Below are 26,813 nucleotides of genomic sequence, written 5' to 3'. Positions count from 1 at the left end.
CAGTTATCAAGGAAAAAATCACACATCAAATCCCTACAAAACACTCCTTAGCAGAGCACAAGCTGTGGCAATCCTGCTACAGGGAAGGACAATGGAAAACAAGCATCGTTTTAGGTGAGCATGAGGGCTTTGCCAGCCAGGAAATGCGTGGGATAGATTGTTATGGCAGAGACACACCAGCCAAGCAGCAAGTACCAGTCTTGAGCAGGATTTGCACACTGACCTCACCCTCCCAGGCTGCTGACACTTCCTTTAGACCCCCACTTTAGCTCCTTCTACATGTTCTCCATCGCTTCTGTAGTCCTGGCACACTTCCGACACACCGGCTGGGCAGACCCAACCTGCACCACCCCTCAAATCCCCCTGGCATAGTGCTGACAGGCTGCTGTACCACTGCACTGACAGCTTCTCCCCTTCACCCTGCCCACAGCACCCCTTCTATCTTTAGCTCCCCAGCACCGAGTGCTCTCAAAATTCTGTGCAACAAACACTCCATCCCCACCCTCCACCCTCCCAGCAGGGACCAAGTCTCCCATATCACCTATCCCAAGTCAGGCACTCCTCCATCCTCACCCCATCCAGCCCTATTATCAATGCTCCTGACCCCTGTGACTGCCACACTCACCCAGAGCCCCCACGGCCTTCCCATAAACGCCTGCACTTAGAACATGTGGGCCACCACACCACTGTGACACACACACACCTACAACACTGTCATTCTCACACCTCTTTTCTTCTTTCTTACTTCAGTCTACTAGGATCTTCACTCCTACAAAATGTTGTCCCCATCCCCAGAGCTCCAGCAATGCCTGACAACTTGTCACACCTCCAGATCCCTGTAGGCCTACACCCTACAACACCTTACCACACACTTCACCTTTCCTGCTACCTCCAGTGACACGTTGTGTCCAAACATCCCATTTCCCCAAATCTGATTGTCTGTCCCAGACCTACTTTCCCAAAAAGTGCAGCAACCACAAAGAAGAATCCAAGAAGGCTTTGTCTTCAGGATTAAACATGCTGGTCAATAGCTCAAGCTCTTGTCCAAGACATTACATTGTGAGTCCTAACAGGTAAGCACATGGGCATATCATGCTCTCAGAACATGGATAATCCTAAAAACAGCCGACCTGAGTGCCTCCATCTAGCACAACGCATACAGAACAAGTGCCTTCAGATTTTTTAGCCCTTTGTGGATTTGTATTCCATTAACTTATCCATGGCCCTTGAACCTTTGAAAACTCATAGCATGTGCTCAACTTGTGGAAAGGAGTTCCACACTGAACTCGAGATATTCTCCAGAGTGCATCTGCAAACTGAAATTCACCAAGCTTCGCTGGACTCTGGAATTTCTCTCACGCATAACGAGATTGCACTTTAGCAATCTTTGAAGTTCACATGGGCTTGTCCTTCTTGTCCCTACTTCCAAGTTCCTGCAAAACCCTCAGTAAATAATAAGCAAGTTTCAAGACCTTACTTTAGGTTGTCCTTCTGGCAGTGACCCATACATGAAGCTCCCTCTCTAGCTACTCATACAGAAAATAGTGTGTACTGCATTTCTCTGTGTCTGAGCCCCTACAACTGGCTCTGTAAATCAGCATTTGTGTAAGAGATGAATGGCTCCATTTAAATTTTTCTGAGGCATCAAACTAACCAAATTAAAGCTAGGCATTACTTTTTAGTGGGAATATTCTATTTTCAGCAATCCCCTTTGTCCCACCACAGCTCGAAGGCAGCATACCTTGATCACTGTACCTAGCCAGATCCTTCTGGCTGATGTAAAGATCATGGTCAGTGTCCAGCTCCCAGAATTTACAGTATATAACATAGAAGTGCTCATAGGAGAAATAATCTGTGATCTGATTTATGTCATCCTCTTCTTCCAAGAGAGCCAGAGTCTGAAAGAGTACAAATAAAGTGGGAAGTTAAACCTAGACAGAGGCAGCTCAGCAGCTGAGGTCCTCCAACCTCTGTGGAAGTTGGGTGAACACATCTCTGAGAGCCAATCCAAAATGCAGCCTTTCTCCCCTATAGGAGATTTTGCTGCTGCATTCCTTAGCAGGCACTTATAGAGCATCTGGCTTGGCTATCCTGGTTAGCATGTGTATGCACGATATTTCTGCCACTCCTGTGAACAATTTCTGCTAACTTTCAGCTATAGTGAAGAGTGAGACAGGGAAACAAGAACACAACAGCTGTCTCAGCTGGGATCCATTATTTGCGAAACATTTCTGACCTGCACGAGAGACTCTTAGAGCCATTTACAACAGCAAGTCCACAGTTCTCCACAGGAACTGAGATACATTTTTACAGATCACACATCCTTGCCTGGCTCCCGAAGGGCAAAATCAAGTCTTGCTCCACACTCATACCTGGACTGGGGAAGGAGGGATGGATCCCAAGCAGATCAAACCAATCACACTGATTTTCCTGGGCTGTCGCTGACAGGAATTAGCCTAGTTTAACTGGGAGGCTTAGACCGATTTCCAACCATGACATCTGTTAACATGCCTTGTTAGAAAACATTTAGTGACAATATCCTTGTTTCATTCCCACTTCACACCTACCCTCCATCCTTCCCTCCACCCTGCCTTCCCACTGACAGGAAGGTATTGCACATTTACCAGTGCCGCCTCCCTGCTTGCCTTTCTCCTAGTGCTGAGGCCACGGGACGCCAGACAGCCTTTTCAGTCTAGTAAATTATGGCTGCAGGAATATGAAAAAGCTAACAGACTCAAGCGAGCTATAGGTCTGTCCTGCCCTGCCCTCACAGCCTCTCAGAAGGGAGGAGGTGAAACACAGCCTAAGAGCTATCCCAGGGAGTTGTGTCTCTAAGCCGGCAGGCTTAGTAGCCTTTCTATCCATAACCATAAAAACAGATGCTGCGCTATATGTAGGCACTGATAGTTCAACAGCAACTTTCAGTCATCTCCACATCCAAGGAACTCAACTGAGTCTCAACAAAACTCTCACATCCTGCTATCCACCAGGTTCAGTAAAGTTGCAGGCAGGGACAACAGGATGGCACTGCCAGACCTGCGCTGTTCTGACTTGCTGACACTCAAGTCTAAAAACCTCTGATCAATCACTCACTAGCCTCTTCAGATTCTTTGTGGGTCTCTCAATTTCTTTGCAGATGATAATCACTTGGGGAGGTTTTCCAATAACTGATTTTTTTCTTTTATAGCTCATGCCAAAATATGCCATTTACACATGCAGCAAAGAGCTACCCAAGTGAAATTATGGTCCCAGAGCTGAACTTCCCTGCTGCTGCAGGAGATGAAAGGCAGAATAGATCTGCAAGGAGAAAAAGGAGAAGAGCGTATAAAGGGAGAAAACGAGTGAATAAAGACACAGGATAAGTTGGGAAGAATCGTTTATAACAGAGGTTAGGGAAGAACTGGGATCAGAGGGCTTGGACTGCCATGAGACAATCCAAGGGAGCACTGATTTTTTCATTAGCTGATGTGATCAGTGGGGCAGAAGATGTCTGAAAGGAGGAGAGGTGTGAATTCATGCTTGAGGCTTTTGAGGAAGACAGCACAATACATCTGGAAGGGAGAACAGGATGCAGTAGGGAAGTCTCACTGCTTTAGCTGAGTGCTTAACCTTTCAACCTAAAGACTTTCTGGCTTTTTAAGTTGGGCTGGAGTTGAGCAGACTTAGATAGTTTTAACCCAGTGCTCTTTTGGGCAAAATATACAGAGAACAGAGATCCAAACCCTGAAAACCCTGCCCAACATAAGGATACATTGCAGGGATTGTAACAAGAACTAACTTTCATTCATTAACTTTTCTGAAGTGTACTGCAGAAGTGGAGATCAGCTCCTGAGATGCACGGTCTTCCAATTGCACAGCACAACATGCCTGACCAACTGTCAGTGGGCTGACTGCCGGTTGGGAGTCAGGAAATTGGCTGTCCTACCCACCACGTATCGTAAGCAATCCAGCAGCTATTCTTGGCGGCTCAATGAGCCACTTCACATAGGTGCACTGCTGCGTCTTGCTTCCCTTCCTCTTTGGCTAGATCAGGAGCCAAGAGCCAATCTGCGTGATGCAGCTTCAGAGCAGGTGCACAGCCGCCCCTTGACCTTCTAGCAGCGCACTCTTGGCTACTCCAGTTCTCGGTCTTCTCTCACATCTCAACTCAGACACAACTCCTCCTCTAGCTCCGGCACTCTCCTGGCACTGAGCATTTGGCCTATCTCGCTGCAACCCAGGCACAGCTCCCTCGCTATATAATATACAGCTATAGGAACAAAGGTATGATGCATTCTGTATCTTGTTCCGGCAGAAACCAACATACTTGCAAGAAGTTGCTTTTCCTCAGCTCTGTTAGAGTGATCTTCCCAGACCAGGATCGATTGACTGTGTAGAATATTCTCTGTATAACCTGCAACACATGAACAGTGCTCTTGAAATCAACTCCTGAAATACACCAGTTTGGGAATTTAAATGTAGTAACTTTATTTTGTTTATTCACTCATCCTAAGGGGACTCCTTTTTGAAAACTGTTTTGTGATCTTTTTTGTAGATGTTACTATCCTCAATTCACTATGCAGTCTGAAAGTAACATTTGTTTCTGAAACAGTACTATCCATTTCCACTCCGCAAATACTTTCACTGCTCTTAATTCACATCTCTGAGCATGCAGACGCAATATTTATGTCAGGGAATATGTTCAAAGTGCTGATGAATCACTTTGAAACTGGGTTTTTCACGGTTTAGGCACTGTAGCTTGCACGGATCTCAACTGAAAGTGTTCTGCACCAGAAAAAAATAATCATGACTTTTGAAGAGGAAACAGGACATGTAAATGAAAGCCACAATTCATGTCTGACCTATTGTGTCTATAACAATGCCTCATCCTCTCGGTGGCTCCACTGAAAGTAAGCAACACAGATTATCTGTCTGCATTTATCTTAGGTAGGTGTTAACCTCATTTGTCTCCTTTACTGATCTGCCTCTAGTGAAAGTGAGTAAAAAGCATGGCAGGGAATGCACAGACTTCTGAGACTCCAAGAGAAACAGTTCACAGTATGAGACTGAGTACACTTCCAAGTACCTAAGGCGGCAAGCTGAACCCTTCCTAGTCCGCTCCTTGTTAGCTTGTCAAATATCATCACAAAGTAGGGAAAACGCAAATGTGTGATCAAGCACATGCAAGAATAAACTTCACAGGGGAAACAACAAACAAACAAACATCTTCAATAGGAGAAATTAGAAATATAATTAATTTGACTATCAGCACTGAAATCTATGGAATATAATTCGTCAACCAAACCTAACACAAACAAACCTTTGATGTCTCTGACATCATGTTGACATATTATCCTAAACCTTAATAGTGCATGCTATTCCAACATGAAAATTAACTTTACACAACAATATGGACATTATAGGGATTAATCTGGTTAACAAATTAAATGGGATGGGCTTGTTTTAGCTAGAACTAGCTTCAAGTGGGCAATCAGCATTTAAGGGCCATGCTTTGACTGAGTCACACAAGCGCTGGTTCGTAGTCCAGAACAGATCTCGAACCAAGTATGAGATTGTTGCTAACAGTCTGCTTTGGGATACACAGATTAGTGAGACATTAAATGCTGATGAGCACAAATAATTTTGAGAGCAACAAGAGTTATTTGAGGACTCAAAATGTATCCTGAAGAGAGAGAACTAATATATTCAACTTAGCTGAACATGACACCTATTGGTAGCTATCCTAGTCCTTAAAAGCCTACATGGGGAAATGTGGGACAGCATGAGGATTTTTTGTCTCTTATGAAATACATAACTAGAAGCTGAAATCAGCCTAATTCAGACAGATAAGAATGCACTACTTTTACACTGCCATTGATTAACCACTGGGACAACTCCCAAAGAAACACTGCAGGCTCTTTATCACTCCAGACTTCAAAGATGGATGTCCTTCTAAAGTTGCATGTCAATTCAACTAAAAACAAACAAACAAAAAATCTATCCTAACTATAGCAATCACTGAGCAAAGTTCTATGGCCTATGTAATGCAAGAGGTCAGACTAGGTAATCACAATGATTTTTTCTGGTCTTAAGCACAATGAAGAAGCTGTATGTTTGTTTCTTCTTTAATGCCTCTGGCAGCCACTGCCATTCTGGACTCTATTTTTGGACTTTGTCTGGCCTTTGCTTCCAGATTGCACAACAGCTCAGAGACTGAAGTGTGTCTCATCTCATGCATAACCCATTATCACACCTGACAACTTTGTAGCAATTCTTAAAGACACAAGGTTTTCACAACCTTCCAAGGACTCAAAAATAACAATCCCAAGAATGAGAAGAAGGACCCCTAACCAGCAATTTTTCTTTTCCTCTGCCCACAGGGTAATGTAAGAGACAACAAAATATCTCCGTTTGTGACATGTAAGAAACTGTTCCTCTATCAGACCATATTGATAAAGATGTTCCATCTGCTCTCTCCTCACCTAGCTGTAAAAATAAGGCAGAGGTAAAATGGCATCTCTTTTCATCTCTTTTACCATGTCCAGTCACTCAGTGCAGGCTTTATTATTCAAATAATGGTCCAGTTTCAATGGATAGTACATAGTGTATATATCAGTATAAAATGTCAATATTCCTCTCTTTCTTTTCCAGGTTGTGAAAACCAAGCTGTCAAAAAAATGCATTTGGGAAACATCCTAGAACACGATTACACAGCCTGAGATGATTTGCAGCATTCAAGCCACACTTGTCAGTCATGCCTTACTGAAAGCCATAACTGGCTTTGTTTTTTCCCAGTATGGATGATTATTTATTCTGAATTCAGCAGACAAGCCTTTGGAAGGGAAAGCCCCTTCCTATTTGCCCATTATCCTCATGTAACCTACCTCCAGGACCCAAACCATTGATGGGTCAGTTCTAGACCTTTCCCCAATCTTCCCATAAAAGAACAAAAGCAATAGCATCTCTGGAAAAACCCACAAAGCTTTATTAAACCCTGTAAGGCCATCCTCCCCTTACACATTCGCATTGGTAATACTGCATAAGCTGAAGCATTTTTCAACAAGCAATATGTTTTGCCAAGTTGTTTTTAGTTGACTCAGCTTTTCAACAACAGCATGCAGTGCTAACTCTGAGCCTTGTTTGAACATTCTGGGAGAAGTCACATTTTAAAGCTTTTACAATAAATGCCACGTGATATTCTGCATCATCTTCACCAGCTTCAGGAGTCGGTCTCTGTTGAAAGAAACACAAGTAGTTTAGTATACTGGCAATACAACAGCTCACAGATAGTGATACAGATGAAATTATAGCCTATTGTATCCAAAAGGCACCTCTAAAATGTGTAGAGGTAGGCAAAAAAAAATTGAAACATGCTTACACATCTTACCCATACTAGACTGTTAGCTTATTCTCCAGGTGATTTCAACCAAGTGATGCTGTATCCAGCAAAGAACACAAAACGGCAGTGTCTCCTCACGGCCCTCATCTGTAATGCAAAAATAAAATGTGATTCTTGCACTGGCAGCAAATACAGCATTCTGTCACTGTAAGTAGGTATAAGGCACTCTACCTTGAAGGGATCAAAAGGATCCAAGTAGTCTCAAAATCCAAGGACAAAGCTGTTTCCTTCATTACCTCCTGGTGGAAATACTGAATTTTGTAACATTAAAGAGAGAGAAATGCCAAACTGTCTGTGAAAGGAGATGTGAGAAATAGGAACTCCTGGTATCACAGAGGAGAGCCACTACTGCAGTGGGCCAAGTACTGCCACTCCAGATGGGAAGAACCTGACCCAACAGACTGCCTGTCTCCCGAGGTCTTGACTCCGCTCCAACTCAGTGATCTGGCCAAGGCCAAACACGCTGGGCTCAGAAGGTATCTGTCTGTCGGCACGGACACCCAGAACAGCATTGTCCTGCCAGCGTGAGGAGTCTGGGAAGGACATCACAGCTTTGTAAGATTTGCCGCTACACACCATTCGCCTCAATCACAAGCACCACTGTTTCCTGGCTGCCTGGGAGCAAGCCTAGGAAGCCACCTCTGTCAGAGTATTGTAAGTAAGGGTGCCTAAAGGCTCAGACTAAAGTAGGAAAGCACAGTGGAGACACAAGCAGAATCAAGCAGCACTGAGGAGCTTCGTACACTCATGAAGGGTCTGGTTCTGTGACTGCTTTATGGTGGTCACACAGGACCTCACCCAGGCACAAGGGAGGCTGTGGAAAAGGAGAGAGGAAGGAAGAGGCATTGCCCTTTTTAGTAGCAGCCTGCACTTCAGTTATCGTGAAGTGGAACCTCAGCTTCACACAGCTGGTGTCTCAGACCAGAACATGCACTGCACCCCGATGAGGCCCAGAACGTGCAGAAATTGCTGCTTCAGGACACCAAGGGTGATCACTTGGGGGATTACTCTACAAAGACATTTGTTTCTTGCCTTTATTCCCTCCTTTAGACCCTGAAAAATACAGGAACAGCACGTGACTTGAGAAGACAAACCTGGAACGGCAGATGTACAGAACTGCCTTTGTCACCACCCAACAGCCAGCACCAGGACAACCACGCACTGTGTCTTGAGCTGCTCACCAGCAAAGAACAACTGGTTGATATGGCAGTCAGAAACCAATGCTAGTGTGACCGTAAATCTTTCAGCTCTCACCCCTCCATGTACTATTAAACACCAAATACCAGGGTACATGTGCTGCAGGCACCTTCCACACTCACCCATTCATGTGCCTCCATAATTCCCCGGCCATTGTTATACCTATTCTGGCCAGTTACTATGCTTAATATACCTGTTGTCTTGCTCCATGGGGACTAAATATGTTGATAATACACTGACGTTCACTGTCATGTTCAAGTGCATCTAAAACATTTAAAATTCATTCTTGTTATATATTTTCATAAAACATTAGTGTGACAGTTCAGGGTTTGCCCAGAGCAACAGTGTCTTTCTGCCATCTGCTCCTTACAGGAAAGGAACAAGCCTGTGTCTGCCAGTAATCTCCCAGCTGCCAGTACGTGGAGCAGCTGGCCCCCATGCAGACCCTGGCAAGCAAACAGGAGAAACTTCAAGCCCCTGAGCCCTGTTGGGATACAGCTTCCATCAGGTCTGTCATTATTTGAATTTGTTACCGCTGCAGAGATAAAACATCCTAAATTTATACCTTTTATCCAGATTTATACCCAACATGAGACAAGCTAAAGGCTTAAAAAAAGTACAAACTTATTCAGGTAAAGCACCACTCTAACTGCTGACTGCAAAGTTGGAACAAAGCTACAGAGCAAAAGGCAACAACAAACAGTAGTCACAAAAGCTCAGAGACTCAGAAAGACTAGATAGGCTTTCTGGCAAGAGCGAGAGGCAGGAGAGTTGGACAGTAGACCCCTGTGTGCAATGGATGCTTTGTACCATGGAACAATGACAGATTCTCCATGCCTAAGTGACAGAAATCTTCAAACATACAGCCTTCCATGTCTCAGCAGCCCAGCAGAATTAGGGGTAATTTAGCAGCTCTCAAAGACCAAAGAAGGACCTCTCATTTTCCTTCATCAGGATTAAAGGCCAAAAGAGTTGTTTTCATAGATTTGCTTAAGACCAGAAAGAATCATTATTAACCTTTTGAATAACCTCTTGTACACACAGGCAGATTCATTTTTCCTTTGGAAGTAGTTCTTAAAATAACTCATTGCCAGTAATACTAAAAACACCTTTTTTTGAAATAACTGAAGGATTCGCTGATGGGAACAGTGACAAATCACAAAAGGGAGGGTTGGTACAGCTGTATCACAGGGGATCAAAGGAGCCAGCCTACCGTCGTAATATACCGGGAATGGAACTCTGGAGCATCCTTCAGGAACGTCAGGCCAGGATGCGTTTCCACCACATCCTGCAAGATAAGACCAAATAAAATGAAATAGATTTTCTTCTCCTTTTAATGTTTAGAAGTTACTGGGTTTACAAACCAATACTTTTGCTTACTTTTGAAACTGTATTTGCAACATTAACGATAAAACTGAAATGCCATCTTTTAATCTATAAAGTGAACCTTCTAGAATTATAAGTAGAATATATTTTCTGGGCAATACGCACCTGTTGGGCCATTTTGATTTACTTAAGGACAGAAAAACAAAGGAAGAGAGTTAGTGAGTAGATGAAAACTCATTTTCATTGAATGAGACAAAAAAATTAGTTGACCATGCAACTATCTCCTGTCCAAGATCTTTTTTTTTTCCTCCATTCATTGAAGATATTAACATTTATTAGAGCTACGTGTCAGAAATAAACATTCCTTGAAAGGTTGAGAAAGTTACTGTTTATGTCCTCCACAACAATGAAAGCTCCTGTGAGCCTCAGAATGCATACAGATATGATCAGTGCTTTTCCAAAATTTACTTGAACTACCTGTGGAGATGCCTCTTTCTCAAGGTCAGCTTTTTGTAAGCCAAACACTGGCTCATGATGCCAAATCTGCCAAGAAACGCATGACCAAAAACATGGAGAAACTGCTCAGATTCTGAATGAATCAGTTCAGATACTGCATGAATCAATGTCTGTGTAATTTCTACATGTCTGACTGCTCTACCCTTTAAAAAAAAGCATTCAAAGTTTTGCTTTGTATATACCATGACATGGCAGAGGGACAGAGCAGACAGTGCCTTTAGGGGTGTGATATGACCAAATTTTGGTGAGTCTAACTTGATGTCTAATATGATGGTGTAACGTGGGGTAATATTGCTAGTCTCTGGTTGACTAACAAACAAGATTGTACATGCCTTTGATTGCACCAGTAGCTAAAAAGCAGAGCTGCAATCAATCAGGAAAGGCAGCATGCCCAGTGGAGAAAAGATGAAAAGGAACATGGAGAAAATTTACCCATCACAGTCCCAGTTTTGAGACACAGAAACATCCAGTGCAGACAAAATCTTTCCCCAAAGCAGCATCTCCACAGAGATTCTGCATAGAGGGCACCAGCGTGAGAAATCTAGGGATACGTGGAAAAGCTCAGAAAAAGTACCAACAGATGATCAGAGAAGCAGATGGACCTGATTTACAGAGAAACACTAAACCTATCCAGAGCCTGCCTAAATGGCCACAAATAATAAAAGAATGATACTTTGCTTTGTTAAAAATATCACACATGAATAAAAGGAAAACAAAGAAATGAAATCAGGATGCACAGATTTAGCCTGAATATTAGGAAAAAGAAAATCAGCAGTGAGACTTGCACACTAGCAGGTTTAGAGGCATAGGCAGAACAACTGGAACTGCAAAATTTTTTGCAAAGATTTCCACGTGACAGTGTATCTGGTAGTCTTGCTAGACAAATTCAATTGTAATTCTGTCAAGCAACTTTTACAACTTTTCTAATAAGCTTTTATGTTGTGCTTGAGTATCAACAGCACCATGCATTTTTCCCAATAACCACCTAGAGAAATGGGGCAAATTTCAGCCTGGTTACCAGGCACTGATAAATATGAATCCTAACAGGAGACAGGAGGCTAAATAAAACTTTGACAATCCTCAGCGACTTTAGCAAGATATGTAGCTGGTTGACACTTATGCAAAATAGTCCACTTAAAATGCTTATTTCTATTTCACTCCAAAATAAACCCCACCCAGGTGCTGTTCAATCCAAAGGTCTGCATGTCCTTGGTAAACATTTAAAGACATGAAAATAAGGAAGTTACAAAATAAACGTAGCGCGCTCTCCCCATCTATTCACTGCTGAGCTGTCGCAGGTACCTGAAGCAGCGGGATGAAGTCCTCCTGTTGCAGGTAGTCACAGCTAGGCTTTGCTAAAAGGTATGTAAATCTGGATGCATCATCATGGCAGTTACGTAGGATTCTATGAGAGAGACGAAGAGTTACTCCAACCACTCTGTACCTCACAGGACAATCACAAACTACAGATGGATTATGAAGTGCCTTATCACAAATCACACAATACATCTACACTGTGAATTATGCAAAGTTGACCTCAGACTACCGGCACCCATCATCTTCAATATCTTTCAGCAGCACCAAGGTACTTCCGCCCAGTTTTCATGTTAACATTGCTGTGGTAAAAAAGGTTTCTTACTGAAGACTGTTCTTACTTTGATTCCACAGCATCTTAGTAACCTGACTTTTCAAAATGCTGCATGCTCACTGATCTCATTTCAAGTCAGTAGGATCAACCTAATGGGATACCATAACAGACATGCTCTCCAATTTAATCCTTTACTATATTTCAATATTTGAGGATATTGCCAAACTACAGTGACTAAGTTTTCAGCCAGAAAAATCACTCCCCAGAAGGGAAAAAAGAGCATCCCTTGTTAATTATGGCACAGCTGGCTGCTCTGCACTGAAGTCACAGCCTAATGAAAGAATTAGTAGGATTGAGTATTTAAAGACACATGTAAACTCATTCCTTAGGTTGACAGTTTGCATCTATGACACCGATTCTTGTCTCTGCTTTCTTCTAATACAAAATACTACACTGGTGAAAGGTATCACAATTACTTAATTCACTCTAAACAGAAATATGCATGAAAACGGAAACTCCATGACATTTACCAAATCACTACTGAATACCTGTAACAGAAGAGAACATTCGGATATATCAAACACTAAGTTGTTCATATGGTATAAGGGAAACAATAAATTACTCAGAAAGTTACCCTGTATTCTGTAATAACTGCGAAAATGCACTGTTAATTATTTATCATGAGTGATTATTCACCCCCCTCCTCTCTTGAAAGTGTATGAACTTGCATTGAAACGTAGTACTGAAATGCCTGTAGTTTTCCTGCAGAGATCACACTGTAGCTTGCTGCTAATTCTGGCCTCACCACTCTTTACCAAAAGCAGACTTTACAAAAAAAGGGTTTTTTAAAACAAGTCTTCCAGGGGGAAGAAAAAAAAAAAAAAAATCTCATGGCTGACAAGCAATCCTGTTAGCTGCACATTCATATCATGCTGTCAATTAACAGATACATTCTAAATCAGCTACAGAAAAGAGGTGCTAATGTTTTAGCTTTAAAAAAATAATCAGGCACATAAAGATGAAGATTCATCTGCTCATGAAGCCATGTTTTAGCAACAAACTAAAAGATCTGATTTTCAGAAGTATTCGATACTCAGCAATTCCTATTGACTTCAAATGAGATCAGTGAGCATGCAGCATTTTGAAAAGTCAGGTCACCTACTAAGATGCTTGAAAACAGGCTTCAGCAATTAAAGATACCTGTTTTAAAGTTATGGCTGTGTTCAGATAGCTGTAGTCTACCTTTACCAGGAATACTACATTTCTTTCTGTCTATCATGTTTCCGGAAAAAAATTTGTAACTGTCAGAGGGGAAGAGGAAGGGAAAAAAAAAGTCTTTCTAAAAGAGCAATTAAAGTAAGAAAAGCATACAAAACTTGGCTTGGAAATGGTGTGTTTAAAAGAATACAGAAGAGAGGCATGACCACAGTCTGCAAATATCTGAAGGATGTGAAAGTCAGAGGAGTGAAATTATGTGGTATCATACATGAGGGATTAATTAGGAGTAATTGGAGGAACCTAAGGGAGGAAAAAATGTTGTCTGTGTCAAGAAAAACTTACTGATCACAGTCATCCCTAACATTTTTGCAATTTTGCCAGGGTAACTAGAAGCTGTTTTGACAATATTATCACAGGAAATACTTTGGGAACTCAGGGTTAAAGGCTACTTCAAGAATTTGAAGAGCAACCATTAGGTCAAAAATTAGAACTCTCTCTGGATATGAGATGGAGACGTTGTTCAGGTGTTTCACAAAGACTAAAGCCTGAATCGCCCTGGAGGGAAAAAAATGAGGCAAGAGAGCAAGTCTGTTCCATCTCACACCTCTGACTCCAAGCACAATATATCCAGAGCTCTCAATCTCAACAAGAAGCCTTGACAATGGTATGTGGAAGTGACTGTCAAACCCCACAGATTTATTATACAGCATGCTTGAGGAAGGTAATAACTATTAAAGCTCCCAGAGTATCCACTTGTATGATGCTTCTTTATTTTACATTCCTTCTTCCTGTCCTATAACATTATCACACGCCTCCTCTCCCCATTCCCAAATGGCACCCGCTTAGTGCACTAGTGTGGCAGCAATAAGGCCTGAGATAAATATATCCAAAATCCACTGACAACTATCAGCTATCTCAGAATAGCTGACGTATTTCTAGGGAGTGCGTTAATATATTTTATATGCTAACCAGACCAAAATGTCTCATCTACACAATTGGTTCAAAGTTTGTTGATGCAGCATGGAAACAAGTGTTCAGGGAGTTTTGGGGAAGAAAACTTAAGCTGATAGAGATTTTTAAGCCATTTCTTTTCTTCTGAAGAAGAGACAATGATTTGAAAAGTCTGGTGGAAGAAGAGAAAAAGAAAAAAAAAAAGAGACTTCTATGTCAGGCTGTTCTCTTTTTCCAGAAAGAGAATTTTGCATTTGCTATACTCACTTTCTCCACATAGATACAAATGAATGTACAGATACACATCCTGTCCTTTCTCCTCCTGATGCATTGAACATAGGTGCTTTCCAGTAGAGAGGGCAGCCACATATCTGTAATGAAACACCAGAACGAAAAGGAATACAAAAGCAGTCACAAGAAGAGCCTGCTTGTTTACACACTGCATTCACCATCGAGACTTTCACATAAGGGAAATAAAGCAGTAATGGCACACAGGTTAGTCAAAAAAGCTATTTACTGTATGCCAAGGTTCAGAATCCTCCAATAACTTCCTACTTTGTCATATGCCTTTTTAAGTAGCTGAGAAATATGTCCTGTCAGGCTAGGAAAAGGATCAGAGACTATCAAGCTCTTAAGCTCTGTCTTTGACTGAGCTGTTTAGCAAGATTCCCTGCAAAGTGAAGGGGAGAGAGACAGGCACCTCCTTCCAGAAGAGCACTCACACCAGCTGCCTCACTGACCTACCTTAGAAAAGGGTGACCCATTCTCTATATGGGCTGACTTCTTGACAGCAAGGGAACTTCTATTCTAATTATAGACAATTAATGATTAAATGCCAGAGGTGAAATAATTCCCATCCCGTAGTTTTCAGTGCAGTGCCTTCCACCCAGAACAGCCCATTTTCCCAACACTGCTAGATCTCAGCAGGATAACAAAAAAAAAATGAAAGCACAAACAGAAAGAGGCTGATTCCAGCAAAAGGACTCCCTGAACACAAGTTTTTAACTAGCTTCTTAACTAGAGGCCGCTAGCTTTCAGAATGGTAATGAAAGCTGAAGCATTTTGTACTCTCTAATGCCTCAGAAAGGCAGGCTTGAAAATGGCTTCAAACATTCAGCTGCTGACACCTTCAAGCAAGCTCCTCTTTACCACAAAGATCTTTCCAGCCACCTTCATGACTCCAGACATTGTATCAGAACATCTGCAAAACACAGGCCTTGGAGGGAGTGTAGCTGATTCAGGCCAGGCACAGGTAAGAAGGATATCACACCAAATAGAAGGAGGAATATTTTGAAGTAGTAGTTGAGGAATCATTTCTGCTTTCCCCATAAAGCCTCTTTCACCTCTTCTATTAAGCAAGACTATCCTGCAAGTCCATTCTCAACTTTTTGTCTGGGCCCGCATGTTTCTTTGGGAACCCCAATCAGCATAAGAACTGCTTTTGGATTTAACCATCCCTGTGTCACGCGACTGTACTTCTACAGGTGTTTAGCTACTCTGAGGAAAGAATGACATTTACTTTCTGCTGTTTTCTTTGTGTAGCTGGTTCTCCCACATTTATTTCAGAGCCTCAAAATTGGTACCATTATCAATAATTCCATGGAACAGAAGCAAGCCTTGCAATAGTTAAAAGGCATGGAGCACATCCATGTAGAGACAGATACAGAGACCAGACAGAAAGGCAGAGGTCTCTTCTACACCACCCTCCTGCTTTTCCCAGTTTGAACATGACAGGCCACACACAGTTGCCTGTCTTGTCATAAAATCAGTTTCAAACCTTTTTCTGGTCAAGCAAAGAAGTTTTTCTGTTTATGTTTTCAGAGATGGTTTACAAACAATGCCACTCAATTCCTCTAAAAACAAACAAACAAAAACCCAACCTAGTCTCTCCTTTCAGAAGAATCTTCCTTCTTGGAAAACAAGTGCTCCTCTTGGACAGAACATCGTTGCTCAACCTATAGTGCCAAAGATGCATTCAGGGCAAACTGAACATATGAGATGCATCTGACATCTGCTAGTTTTAGCTCAGCATTACTAAAAACCATGGTTGAAGAACAGGAAAATAGAACCACCCATCTGCATCATGCTCCCACACAAGTGCTGTGTTTTGTTCCCTGAAGCCAGGAACTCGTTAGCAGACTAACAACTCCAAATCTGCTGACACCTGCATTATAGATATTGAATGTACACATCTCAGTGGCTGAGGGCTGACTAAGCATTTCCCTCTTCTATGTTCAAGGAGGCATAGGTTGGAAACTGCTTTCTCAAGCAACACTGCAACAGTAAATATAGATCACATCCAGATTAGTGGGACAGCTAACCACAAAGGCAGCTGGCACTACCTGAAGCCACAGAGGTAGACTAAGTTTCTGCTACCTTCTGAGCATAACTATGGAGGAACAGAAAAACAAAAATGCAATTTGTATTTGGTTAGAAATCTGAAAGAACCATTTCACAAATCAAAACAAGAAAGAGCATACACATCAGATGTGACAAACAGCAAACTGAGCTCATTTTTGTTTAGATTAAAAAATAGTAAACAAAAACATTCAGAGCAAAAGGATATTGGTTCTTTTTTCACCAAAAATGAGAACAGCTGTGAGATACTTTATTAGTTTTAGTTTCAGTCTGTCTCTCCAAAAAATGAAAAACCTAGAGAATAAGTTACCTTAGCAATTTTCCCCATTTCACAGATGTTTGCTTTCTCATCTTCAAACTCTGTAAAGGCTTCTTCAATCCTGGCAATGACTTCTTCATGATTAGTGCAGACATTCGGAAGTCCTTTAGGGAAGTAGAAACGTGGAATGTTTATCGACAAAGGGGTACTGCTGGTGGCTTTATTCACAGGCAGAAGACTGCAAGGGTTAACCGCGGAGTTCAAAGGGACTGGGGATGAAGTTCCAGGTTTCTTCTCTTGTTTACTCTGAACCTGAAAATATAATGAATAACAAATACTTTTTAACAGCATGGCATACCAAGCAGGAGAAAATAGTTTGTGCTCCCAGTGATTACAAAAAAATTAAAAATCACCAACAATTAAGTTATAGCACAGGGATAAAAATGCATGTCTTAAGTAGCCAATGAAAAATTTTCTGCAATAGCAAACATTGCAAATTTAGGATACGTCACATCTGCTTTTATGTAGTTTCTATGCTTTTTAGCTATGTAGCTGTGGATTATGATATACTGTTGAACCACAAGAGAACACTGCAATTCAGCAATACCATAGAACAAGGACAATGCTATTTCTTCTCATGCTGGTCACTGTCTTGTCGTTCTGCCTCATGAACAGCAAAGCATCAAAATCTGTTCTTTAGTATTGCCCCTTAGAACTAGAACACCCACCCACACAAACATCTTGCCTCATGTATGAGCAAACTTACATTCGTAACATCATTTTCCATCCCTTGGGAACATACTTAGTTTTGCCAAAGTATTGCTTCACAGATAAATTAAGAAAAGATTTGCAAGACTGTCTTCTAAATTTCAGGAAGCCTTTTATTCTATGCCCAACTTACACAGTCCAAGACTTGATTTTGTTCAAGGTACTACGTACTGGCAAATCAATTTTTACATTATGAATTAGGAGCGGCCAGCACAGTTTGTCATTAGGCACCCACATGATACAGCACACAGAGTTAGTGCAAAATGCAAAACGTCTGTTTACAACTCCAGTTGAAAGAGTCCTTTTGCAGGCGAAGCACCCAAAGGTTTCACTGAATCAGCACCTACATCATTTGCTGAAAAACAAGGAGAAAACTGGCAACTGAAACTAGGCCTTTCGCATGCCTGTTTGAAGGTGGTCTTTTCTCTCACATCTACCACCTCTTTTTTCTTTAGCTCTACCATCCTATCACTCCTCTCATGTCTGTAATAAACATATGGCTGATATGGTGATCCCCACTAGATCACCTTTCTAATGCATCTCTGCAATCTTCTAGTTCTAGCTATACATCAATACTTTTCCTAAAAGGCAGCATTTGTATTTAAGTACATGATGAGATCCTAAAGTAGGTAGTTTTTCAGAAATGGGAGGGAATATTTTTTAAACTTTGAAAAGTAGTTACAGTATAAGCAGCAGAATTCAGATGCTGGAATGCCGAGGGATGACGAATTCCCTACTCTCCCATGAATACACGCTTTCTTGGGAAAAGGCGATAGACTTGCCTATTGCACAATGGTTCGAATGCAAGAGTTATTATTAATATAACAACATATGTGATAAGATGCTAATAAGGCAATAGTCAGTAAATACAGCTGCAACTTCCAGTTTGTTTATTCTAACTATTTCAAAACAAACTGGTTTTAGGATAAAGTAGCCAAGTCTGAGTTCACTAAATACAGAAGAATGTATATGATGAACTGACTAAACGCTTTGCCTTATTATTTTCCAGAAACTTGGAGCTTTTTTCTTAACACATACTGAATACCCCAACTTACCATGGGTTTGCTTTCAGGAAGGTGAAGAAGTGAGAACTATAAAAGCTTCTTTAAGCTCTGTTTTTACCTGCAGTTTAGAATACTTTATAACCCATTCTTCAGAGACCTGTGAAACAAGAGATGGAAGGATTTTCCTCCTCTTCCTTTAAATGGGGAAGACCTCTTCCTTCTCCCAAATGCTGTCCCGTTTCAGGAGCAGGAACACATGCACTTGCACACATATGACAGCTGAAGCATACTTTCGTACTGTAACTGACTGTACAGAACACCTTAACCTGGAGCTTGCATTTCTTTAAGTCCTCCTCTCCTGTATCTTGCAACACAGAAAAAGCTGAAGATCACTTTCAGCCTTCAGGATTTCTGAGTCTATCAATACCAGTATACAGAGTCTGTATGGTCCTCAACATAGCTCTCAACCTTTGGAGAACAAGCCTGATTACCACCATCGGCTCTTCCTCCCATCTTCTTTGACTTTTCCTACTCTCTCACATACTGCACATCTTTGTGTCTGATCCTGAGTGATGCTGGAGCTCAAAGTGGGCCAGGTCTGAGGCTTGAAGCATTACTAGGGCTGAAGAGGGCTGTGGGACAGGGTAAGCATCAGCCCTGGTTACTGTCCCACAGTACGACAACGCAGGTAGGTGACCTGAAATGGCGGCAGGGGTTAAGCTGGGGGGAAGTTGGTCACTCACTTTGGGAGCGGCAGCTCACTGGATTAATAGAATACAACCCTTCTCCTGGCTTCCTTCTGCTGTTTACTCAGTAGAGTAACAAAAGCAAAACCCAGACAGGCTGAATGTGTCTGGGGAGGGAGCACACGGCCCCAGAGTAGCCACTGCTGCATTTCAGAGGTAGATGAAGATCCACCCCTCTCCCATGGCTGTCTGCTTCCGTAAGGGAGGCTAAGCAAGAGGGGAAAATAGAGCTCCCTGAGACAGGCCTTCTCCAGAAGCCTCCATCTGATTGGGAAACAGCGGGTTAATGAATCAGATCTTGGTGTGTAGGTCAAGCTAGTGATTTCACTCGGAGGAGAACTCACACGTACCACCACTTCTGCTTTTACAATCTGCCTCCCACCCTGTCTCCTCTGCCTAGCTGGTGGCTTTTCCAGCCACGACCCAACTCTACTCAATAGTTTTCACTTTCTGGATTCCAGCAGAGGGGAAATCCCTGCTGGTCTCTCACAGCACCATATGCATACAAACAATGCAAAGCTGGAACAGACAATGAGGTGCCTGCAGCCATTTGACTTCTATAATAGGACTTAACATCAGTTTGTCTTCAAGACTCCCTTCTTAGAAACAGGTTTACTGCTCTTAATCTCTTCAATGCACACATGCACTCCTAGCTGTCAGGACTGTGAGGAACTAGAATAAATGACTGAAATTTAACAAAAAGGTCCACAAACCAGAAGGAAGCAAACCAACATTGTCCTCTCAAAGGACACTGACTCTTCACTTCAACAACATATTCCCTTCCCTTACAGTACAAGAGAACGATAAAATTGGATTTTTTTTTTTCTTGGAAGGCAAAGAGGCATCCCCAAAGTAGACCACAACAACAGCGACTGTGCCATTTTCCTCTTCTTCTGCATACCACATACATCCTGATACGGCACAAGACTCCAGCTGATCATCCTGTAACACAACTCATCCACTTTGCCCTGGCCTCCACCTTCTGAAAAGCAGAGCAACTCATTTTCCTCCAGGTACTACCAGAGTCAGCAACGCTTGGTACTAGCTCACATAAGCCACAAGTCAGGACCCCAGAATCTACATTTATTTCCTGATCCACGACCACAACACAAGCCAAAAGGTTAGACATCTACAGAAGAAATACAGGGAATGCTGCTAAGCTTCAAAGTAGGGAGCCAGTTCAGACATAGGTTTGCAGCTGACCTTCCCAGTAAGACTGAACCACTAACTCCTGCTCAGTCCAAGTCAAACAAGGTGGAAGCATTGCTCATGGATGGCTTTTTTTCAGAAGATTCTACTTCAGGAATAGAAATAAAATTTTTGAACTTTGTCTTCTTCCTGCTCATGTAAGAAATGAGCTGTCTACCACACCAGAAAGAGAAAACAACAGCAGCAACTAGCTCTTGAGGATCCTGTTCCCTAGAACAATCTTGCAAGTTAATACTCTGGGATGGGTATAGCCAGCTGCCAACCACTATGGAGACAGCAGGGAGTTAATTACAACCATCTGTGAAAAAATGAAGAAAGTGATATGAGGGGAAATTCTGTGGGAATTCCTTGGAAAAAAGTTTCTTATTGCAAAAAAAGTTAACCTTAAATGCTGTTTGCCTAGTGGAACACATTTCTCCAACAGGGACGTGCATTTTCAGAAAGGACAACTAAGAAAGGAAACAACAAATACTATAATAAATCTTTTAGCTTTGTTACCAATAGCTAATAGACTAACTTTTCTTTTTTGCTAAAGAAGGTGAGATTAAAGCCTATTTTTAAATACAGCTCTATAGTGTAGTGTAATTTACCTTAACTAAAATCTGTCTATCCACTATATCACCTTTTGTCAGTCATACAATTTATTTATGGACAGACTAAAATAGCAACATTTGCATTATAAATAAACCAGACATATCTACAGCCTCATTGTAGCTACACAAAGCACAGAGATTAAACCTCTGCCATCCAGGCCTGTCTCTCAGGGACTTGCCAGGCCCAGCAGAAAACTCCACGGAAGGAAATAGTATCACATCAAGTGCTCAAACACCTTCTACTCCTTCCTCTTGGCCCCAATCTCCAACAGGATCCTAGATTTACCAGTTTCTTGTTTTTTTCCAAATGGGATTCTGTAATCCTCTTTTCTAGGGTACAGTGACTCAGCCTGGTTTCTCGCAGTCCACAGTGCTGACTTAATGTCTCCTTCCATTTTTTACAGTTCCTGCCTTACTGAAGTCTGATGATAACTGGACACAAGCCATCCTCAAAGATCATCAGTTCTCCAGAGCTGATTTGTATCTATCACCCGAGAGTTTCTCTTCCTTTCCTTCCCTGAAGCCCTTTCCCACCATTGTATCTTTCTGCTGCTTCTTTCTTACCCGTCTCTAAGGACAGTAAGAACAGCAAAGGTTCATCTGCACATGGCTCCTAACAGCACAGAGAGGCTATGAGAAAATGCATTTCTGGATACAATCTTTTGTACTATAAATCATAAACTCACCAGCAGAAACAAAGTCCAATTGCAGCAAAACAAAAATGAAAACAAACTCTACCTAAGCAACACAGAATCACAAAAGGATTTAGGTGGAAAGGGACACAGGGCTAACTCTAAGGCTAGATCAAGTTCCTCACAGCCTTATCCAGTTGAGTTTTGAAAACACAGACCTTGCATGCCTCCACTGACAAATGTGCCTATAGATCTTACACATGCCCTTCCTGTGACTGATATACTTCAGCCCACACTCCAAATGCTTCCCTGAAAACTCCATGGAGAAAACAACCAGTGTGCATCCAAACTAATTCACACAGGAGGACAACAGTGGGAACAAACCCCCACTCCTCACAGAAGCCCCACTGCAATTTTCATCTGCCATGATTTGCAGATGACGCCTAGGGGGGAGCCTGGCATGAGGAACGGCAGAACCTCAGGCGGAGAGGCCTTGACAAACCGTTCAACTACTTCCATGAGAAAAGGTGCCAAGTTCTCCACCTGCCTACAGCAATCCCAAGCATCGGTTCAGCCTGGGAACCCACTGGCTGAGCAACAGCCCTGCTGAAAAGGACGTGGGGGAAGATGGTGTGCACCAGGCTGAACATGAGCCTGCAGCATTGGCCAATTACAAATAAGGCAAACTCTGTACTAGATTGCATCAGGAGTAGGGCCAGGAGAAGATGGGAAGTTATTATCTCCTCTGCCTGACACTAGTGAGGCTGCATCTAGATTACTGTGACCAGTTTTGGGCCTTCACTTCAAAAAGGATAGGGAGCGACTGGACAGATCTACAGAAGGCAAATCAGATAGCCAGGGTCAGGAGCACATGGCAGGAGAGACTGGGCCTGTTTAGCCAGGCAAAGAGGAAGCTAATGGATGGGCTAATCACAGCCTACAGCTATTTGAAGCACAGTTACAGAGATGACAGAGCCAAACTCTGTAGTGGCACATGGTATAAAACGGGCAACAGCCATAAACTCCAGCTTGGGAGGGTTAGGCTGGAGGATGAATTTAACTGAGGGTAGTACAGCCTGCAAGAGGTCACTGGAAGGGAGTCAGGGGGAATCCCTATCCTTGGGGAGTTTTCAAGACTTGGAGAAAGCCAACGTTGATGAGACCTAGTGTTAGGAACAGTCTTCCTACAAGTGAGATTTTGGATTAGAGACCTCCCTTCCTACCAACACTGCTATGGGAGGCTCTCTGATCCTTCCATAAACAGTCCTGCAAAAGATGAGCACAAGAACTGAAATTTACAGCTCTTAAGAGATACAGGTTTTACAAAAAAACCTTCTCCTCCCTTGCCTTCCTGGCCAACATCTCTGTGTTTCACGAACTCCCTATCACTCATCTCTCTGCTCCCTATCATCGCCTTATTACCTTTCCCCCCGCTAGCACTTTCTGTGCTTAGTGAGCCCGATTACCTCTACTCTCAGGTCATCTCACACTAACACACCCAAGCCACAAGGTATAGCCCCACAAGGCACAAAAACTAACATCTCGCTGCTGCCAAGTGAGAGAACTCCCATCTCTGTCCTCCACCCCCAAATGTACACTGCCACTGCGTACTAAGTGCCAGCTCCAGAGCTTGCCAGACCTCTGTGAGCCGATTTAACCCATCTGGAAAGGCAGAAGACGGACTTAACTTTGTTGCTGGATGATATTCTACCATATTATGAGTTAAGCCAGCTCACAAAAGTGCCCGTGGGGCCCAGTGCAAGACAGCTGTGACACGTGGTGAGGAGGTAGCAAGAGGGAACAAGTACTGGAAGAAAGAGAAGAGGAAGTAAGACCATCTTTTTTCATCTGCAATTTCCCACTGCATTAGTTCACTTGCCTTGGATCTGCAGCCCCAGAGCAGTTACTCTCGATGCATTTAGCAGTGAAGGTCGCTGCTCCTACTTCAGACCAGGCAGAGGGCTCATGTACCAAAGGCTTGTCAATTTTTCCAGTTGGTCTACTAGGAGATCTTCTCTCTCCCTGCAAACCATACCCTGATTATGTCCTTAGGTGATCAGACTAACTCTGGAGGGTAAACTTAGCTGTACTGCATGGTTCTTGTTAGTCTCTTCTAAATTGCTCATGGTCCCCGCCCAAGCTATTACTACACATTATTACTTCATGCAATTCTCCTCTAGGGAGTGAAAAAACGTGTTCCAGAGATTAACCTCATATACGTACTTTAACCTGTCACCAGAAATCATGAAAACAAAATGCACTACAATATACTGTGGAGCAATTTCAATAGCTGTTTCCTAGGAAACAGCTGCACCACTCAACTCCAACTTTTTAACTTCCTCACTGGGTCACCAATTAAATATAGATGAAGCTCAAGATGGGCTGATTTCAGCATATTGTGACCTCCCTATAAATCTGGGGTAGCTACATGCCCATTTGGTGTCCTAGCATAAATTACTCCAATCTTTTGCCAGTTGTTCCAGAAAGCGAGTACAACAGCTGGGATTTACCAAGAAATATAGCCGTGGTACAATTTCCATTTCTTTGGCTACATCTCCATGATCTTAAGTGTCTTTTCCAACGTAAATGATTTTATGATCTCCCTCAGCCACAGCCCAGAGATAGTAGGAAACAGCACAAAGAAGCACCTTGTGATGGTAAAATCACAAATGCCAAAGCCAGGTAGGCTGGCACAAGAGCCATTCAGAGCAATCGCATACATAAACAGAGTTTTTCTTACAAAAAACACAGAAAAGATTTAATAGTCTTACACTACCTCTCCCTATTATTAAATCCCTGCCCTTGCTGTTAATTTTTTCCCCTTGTTTACAAAGACATTTTAACTCTGCGATCTAAGCCTGGAAGGTTTATTTTTAAACCTGCTGGTATCTAGCTACAAATAACTTTCTGCAAATAGACACGCCTAGAGGGGACACAGTTTGATTCTCTGATCCAATAAAAAATACAAAGCAACAGAAAAAAAAAGAAACACCAAGTGTTCAAACCTGGGCCTGCTGGAATGACTTCAGCCTCCTCTTGAATCGAGATGGAAGAACAAAGTCACAGCCTTTCGCAAGGAAAGCTAGCTCCCCTCCTAAGTCTGGGTCCCTCCGCAGAGAACTCTCCTTGATCATCATCCTGGTCAGCTCCTAAGCAGATGTTGCCCTTTCCAGAAGGGGCACAGGGACTCTGTAGGAGACCACGTCAAGACCAGCACGTTGCTTTCTTGGTTTTGATTTTTACAGGAAAAAAATGGCAAATGGCTTCAACATACTATGTCTTCTCTCTCTTCACAAGGACAACATCTAGAGATTTTATCTCATTCCTGAAGCCAAACCTCCCTTTTTTAACTGATATTCAAAGTATCTTTCAGTACCACCAGGATCTTCTGCCTTCTTGTAATACTTTAATTGAGAAACATGATCTACAACAGAATCTATTTCCCTGCTGGCTACATGACAGACAATCTGTCCTTGACTTGTAATAGGCCAGGGGTAATATGGGAAAGGAAGCACCCACCACCGCTACCAAGAGCACTAAAATTAGATGCGCTGCAGAAGTGGCTAAATATACCATCTTCCCCAATAGTTCTTACTTTATGTATTTCAGTGCTGAAACCTGAGGTGCAAACTTGCATCAGTCAGACTCAGCTAGAGTTAAACCACATGCTCTCAGCCAAGGCCCGTGTGTGTATGATGCTAGTGGTTTGAGGTCCCTGCTTCTGAGGTGATGAAGCAGAACATCAGCATTAGTTCCCACTCTGGACCAAAGGCTGTAATTTTCAAAAAACATCAATTTTTCCTTCTTGCTTGGAAAAAGCAAATCATCTAGCTGCTTTAATGCCAAGCAAGCACACAAGGATGATCTTGGATAATAAGCTCAGGCATTCTAATGCAGTTCTTAAGAAAACAGTTTCATAAAGACACCAAAATGCATCATTCTTTTTATTCACTTTTCCCATAACTCTCACAGGGCAAAGGCAAAGCAATTCTCAGTGGACAACAGGCTTTCTCTGCACAACTCGTTCTCTGCACGACCTTGAGCAAGGAGAGTTCAAACTCTTGCTCAGACTTTGTCTAGGCTTGTTAAAAGTGTGTTCTCCCTCTCCTATCACGACAACGGTGCTGAACAAAGGCCTAAATCCAGTTCTTACTCCACAAAATGAACAAACACCTAGTCCCCTGGTCTGCTTTCCCTACTTGACTTCAAAAGTCCTAGCTACTTTCCCAGTTTACTTTCTAAGTTTAGTAACACAGAACAACAGCCAACTCCTAGCTAGTAGGGCTTGCCTTTTTCAAGATATTGCATTGGAAATGAAGAGGTCTCACTGAGCCTCACAAACAGAAAGTTTTTATTGGACATGTGCCTCTGATGTCCTTTTCCTGGTTTCCTGTAGAAGGCCCAAAGTTAATGCAAATACAGCATCACTCAACGTGACTGGACTACAGATAGACACAGAAACAGCCTATCCAAAAGGATGCTCTTGTGCAGTTAAGTAGGCTCTTTAGTAGAGAAACTCCCAGCTGACATTCACAAAAGGAATTTTTTTAGTGTCTTCATAAATCTGTATCAACACCCCCAAGTTTATTTTCTCTCCTCTTGCTTCTCAATCATCAGGCCATGGTCCCACAACCTGGGCTGTGGAATCCAGTTATTTATGAAAGATGTGAAGAATGTAGCATAGTTTGGGTCCCTTTAGGTCACTGTAGCTACATCTGAACTGTGCAACCTGGGAACTCAAAAGGCTCTGAAGTCCAGATGTATATTCACAGCTACAAGTCCAGAGAATCACAACGTTATGACAACGTCATCAGCCCACTTTGCCATGTGCCCTGCAAATGAATATGAAGCCTAACAGTGGTAGGATGAGGATGGGAATGAGAAAACTAGCCCCCAAAAAGAAAAAGGCAGGCAGGAATGTTTTAACTGGAATTGCCACTAAGTAAAGGATACACAGATCCATATGCAACAGTTTCGGAATAGATTTTGTTCTTCTTACTCTGACAATTTTTTCTAAACATTAAGACAATGCCTAAAGAGTCCACAAAGCTCCACTGTACTGGGAGTCCT

General features: G+C 42.4%; 1 protein-coding gene across 2 annotated transcripts in view; it reads right to left on the bottom strand.

Annotated features, from left to right (window-relative positions):
• PPP2R3A (protein phosphatase 2 regulatory subunit B''alpha) overlaps positions 1 to 26,813 on the bottom strand; it is a 57,576-nt gene that overhangs the window by 10,215 nt on the left and 20,548 nt on the right. Inside the window, exons 1-7 of one of the 2 annotated variants that reach the window (XM_050902574.1) lie at positions 24,749 to 24,880; positions 16,843 to 17,103; positions 14,442 to 14,545; positions 11,720 to 11,822; positions 9,789 to 9,863; positions 4,307 to 4,393; positions 1,742 to 1,898 (exon numbers count right to left, since the gene is read on the bottom strand). In XM_050902574.1, the coding sequence (XP_050758531.1) occupies positions 1,742 to 1,898; positions 4,307 to 4,393; positions 9,789 to 9,863; positions 11,720 to 11,822; positions 14,442 to 14,545; positions 16,843 to 17,103; positions 24,749 to 24,880 (919 nt within the window). Of the gene's footprint in view, positions 1 to 1,741; positions 1,899 to 4,306; positions 4,394 to 9,788; positions 9,864 to 11,719; positions 11,823 to 14,441; positions 14,546 to 16,842; positions 17,104 to 24,748; positions 24,881 to 26,813 lie in introns of those variants that run through there. The other variant, XM_050902573.1, reaches the window with a different exon arrangement.

The sequence above is a fragment of the Gymnogyps californianus genome, chromosome 10 (assembly GCF_018139145.2).
Source record: "Gymnogyps californianus isolate 813 chromosome 10, ASM1813914v2, whole genome shotgun sequence".
In the NCBI taxonomy this organism is placed as follows: Eukaryota; Metazoa; Chordata; class Aves; order Accipitriformes; family Cathartidae; genus Gymnogyps; species Gymnogyps californianus.
The sequence above is the reverse complement of the archived record's forward strand: the minus strand, read 5'-3'. Positions and strand labels throughout refer to the sequence as shown.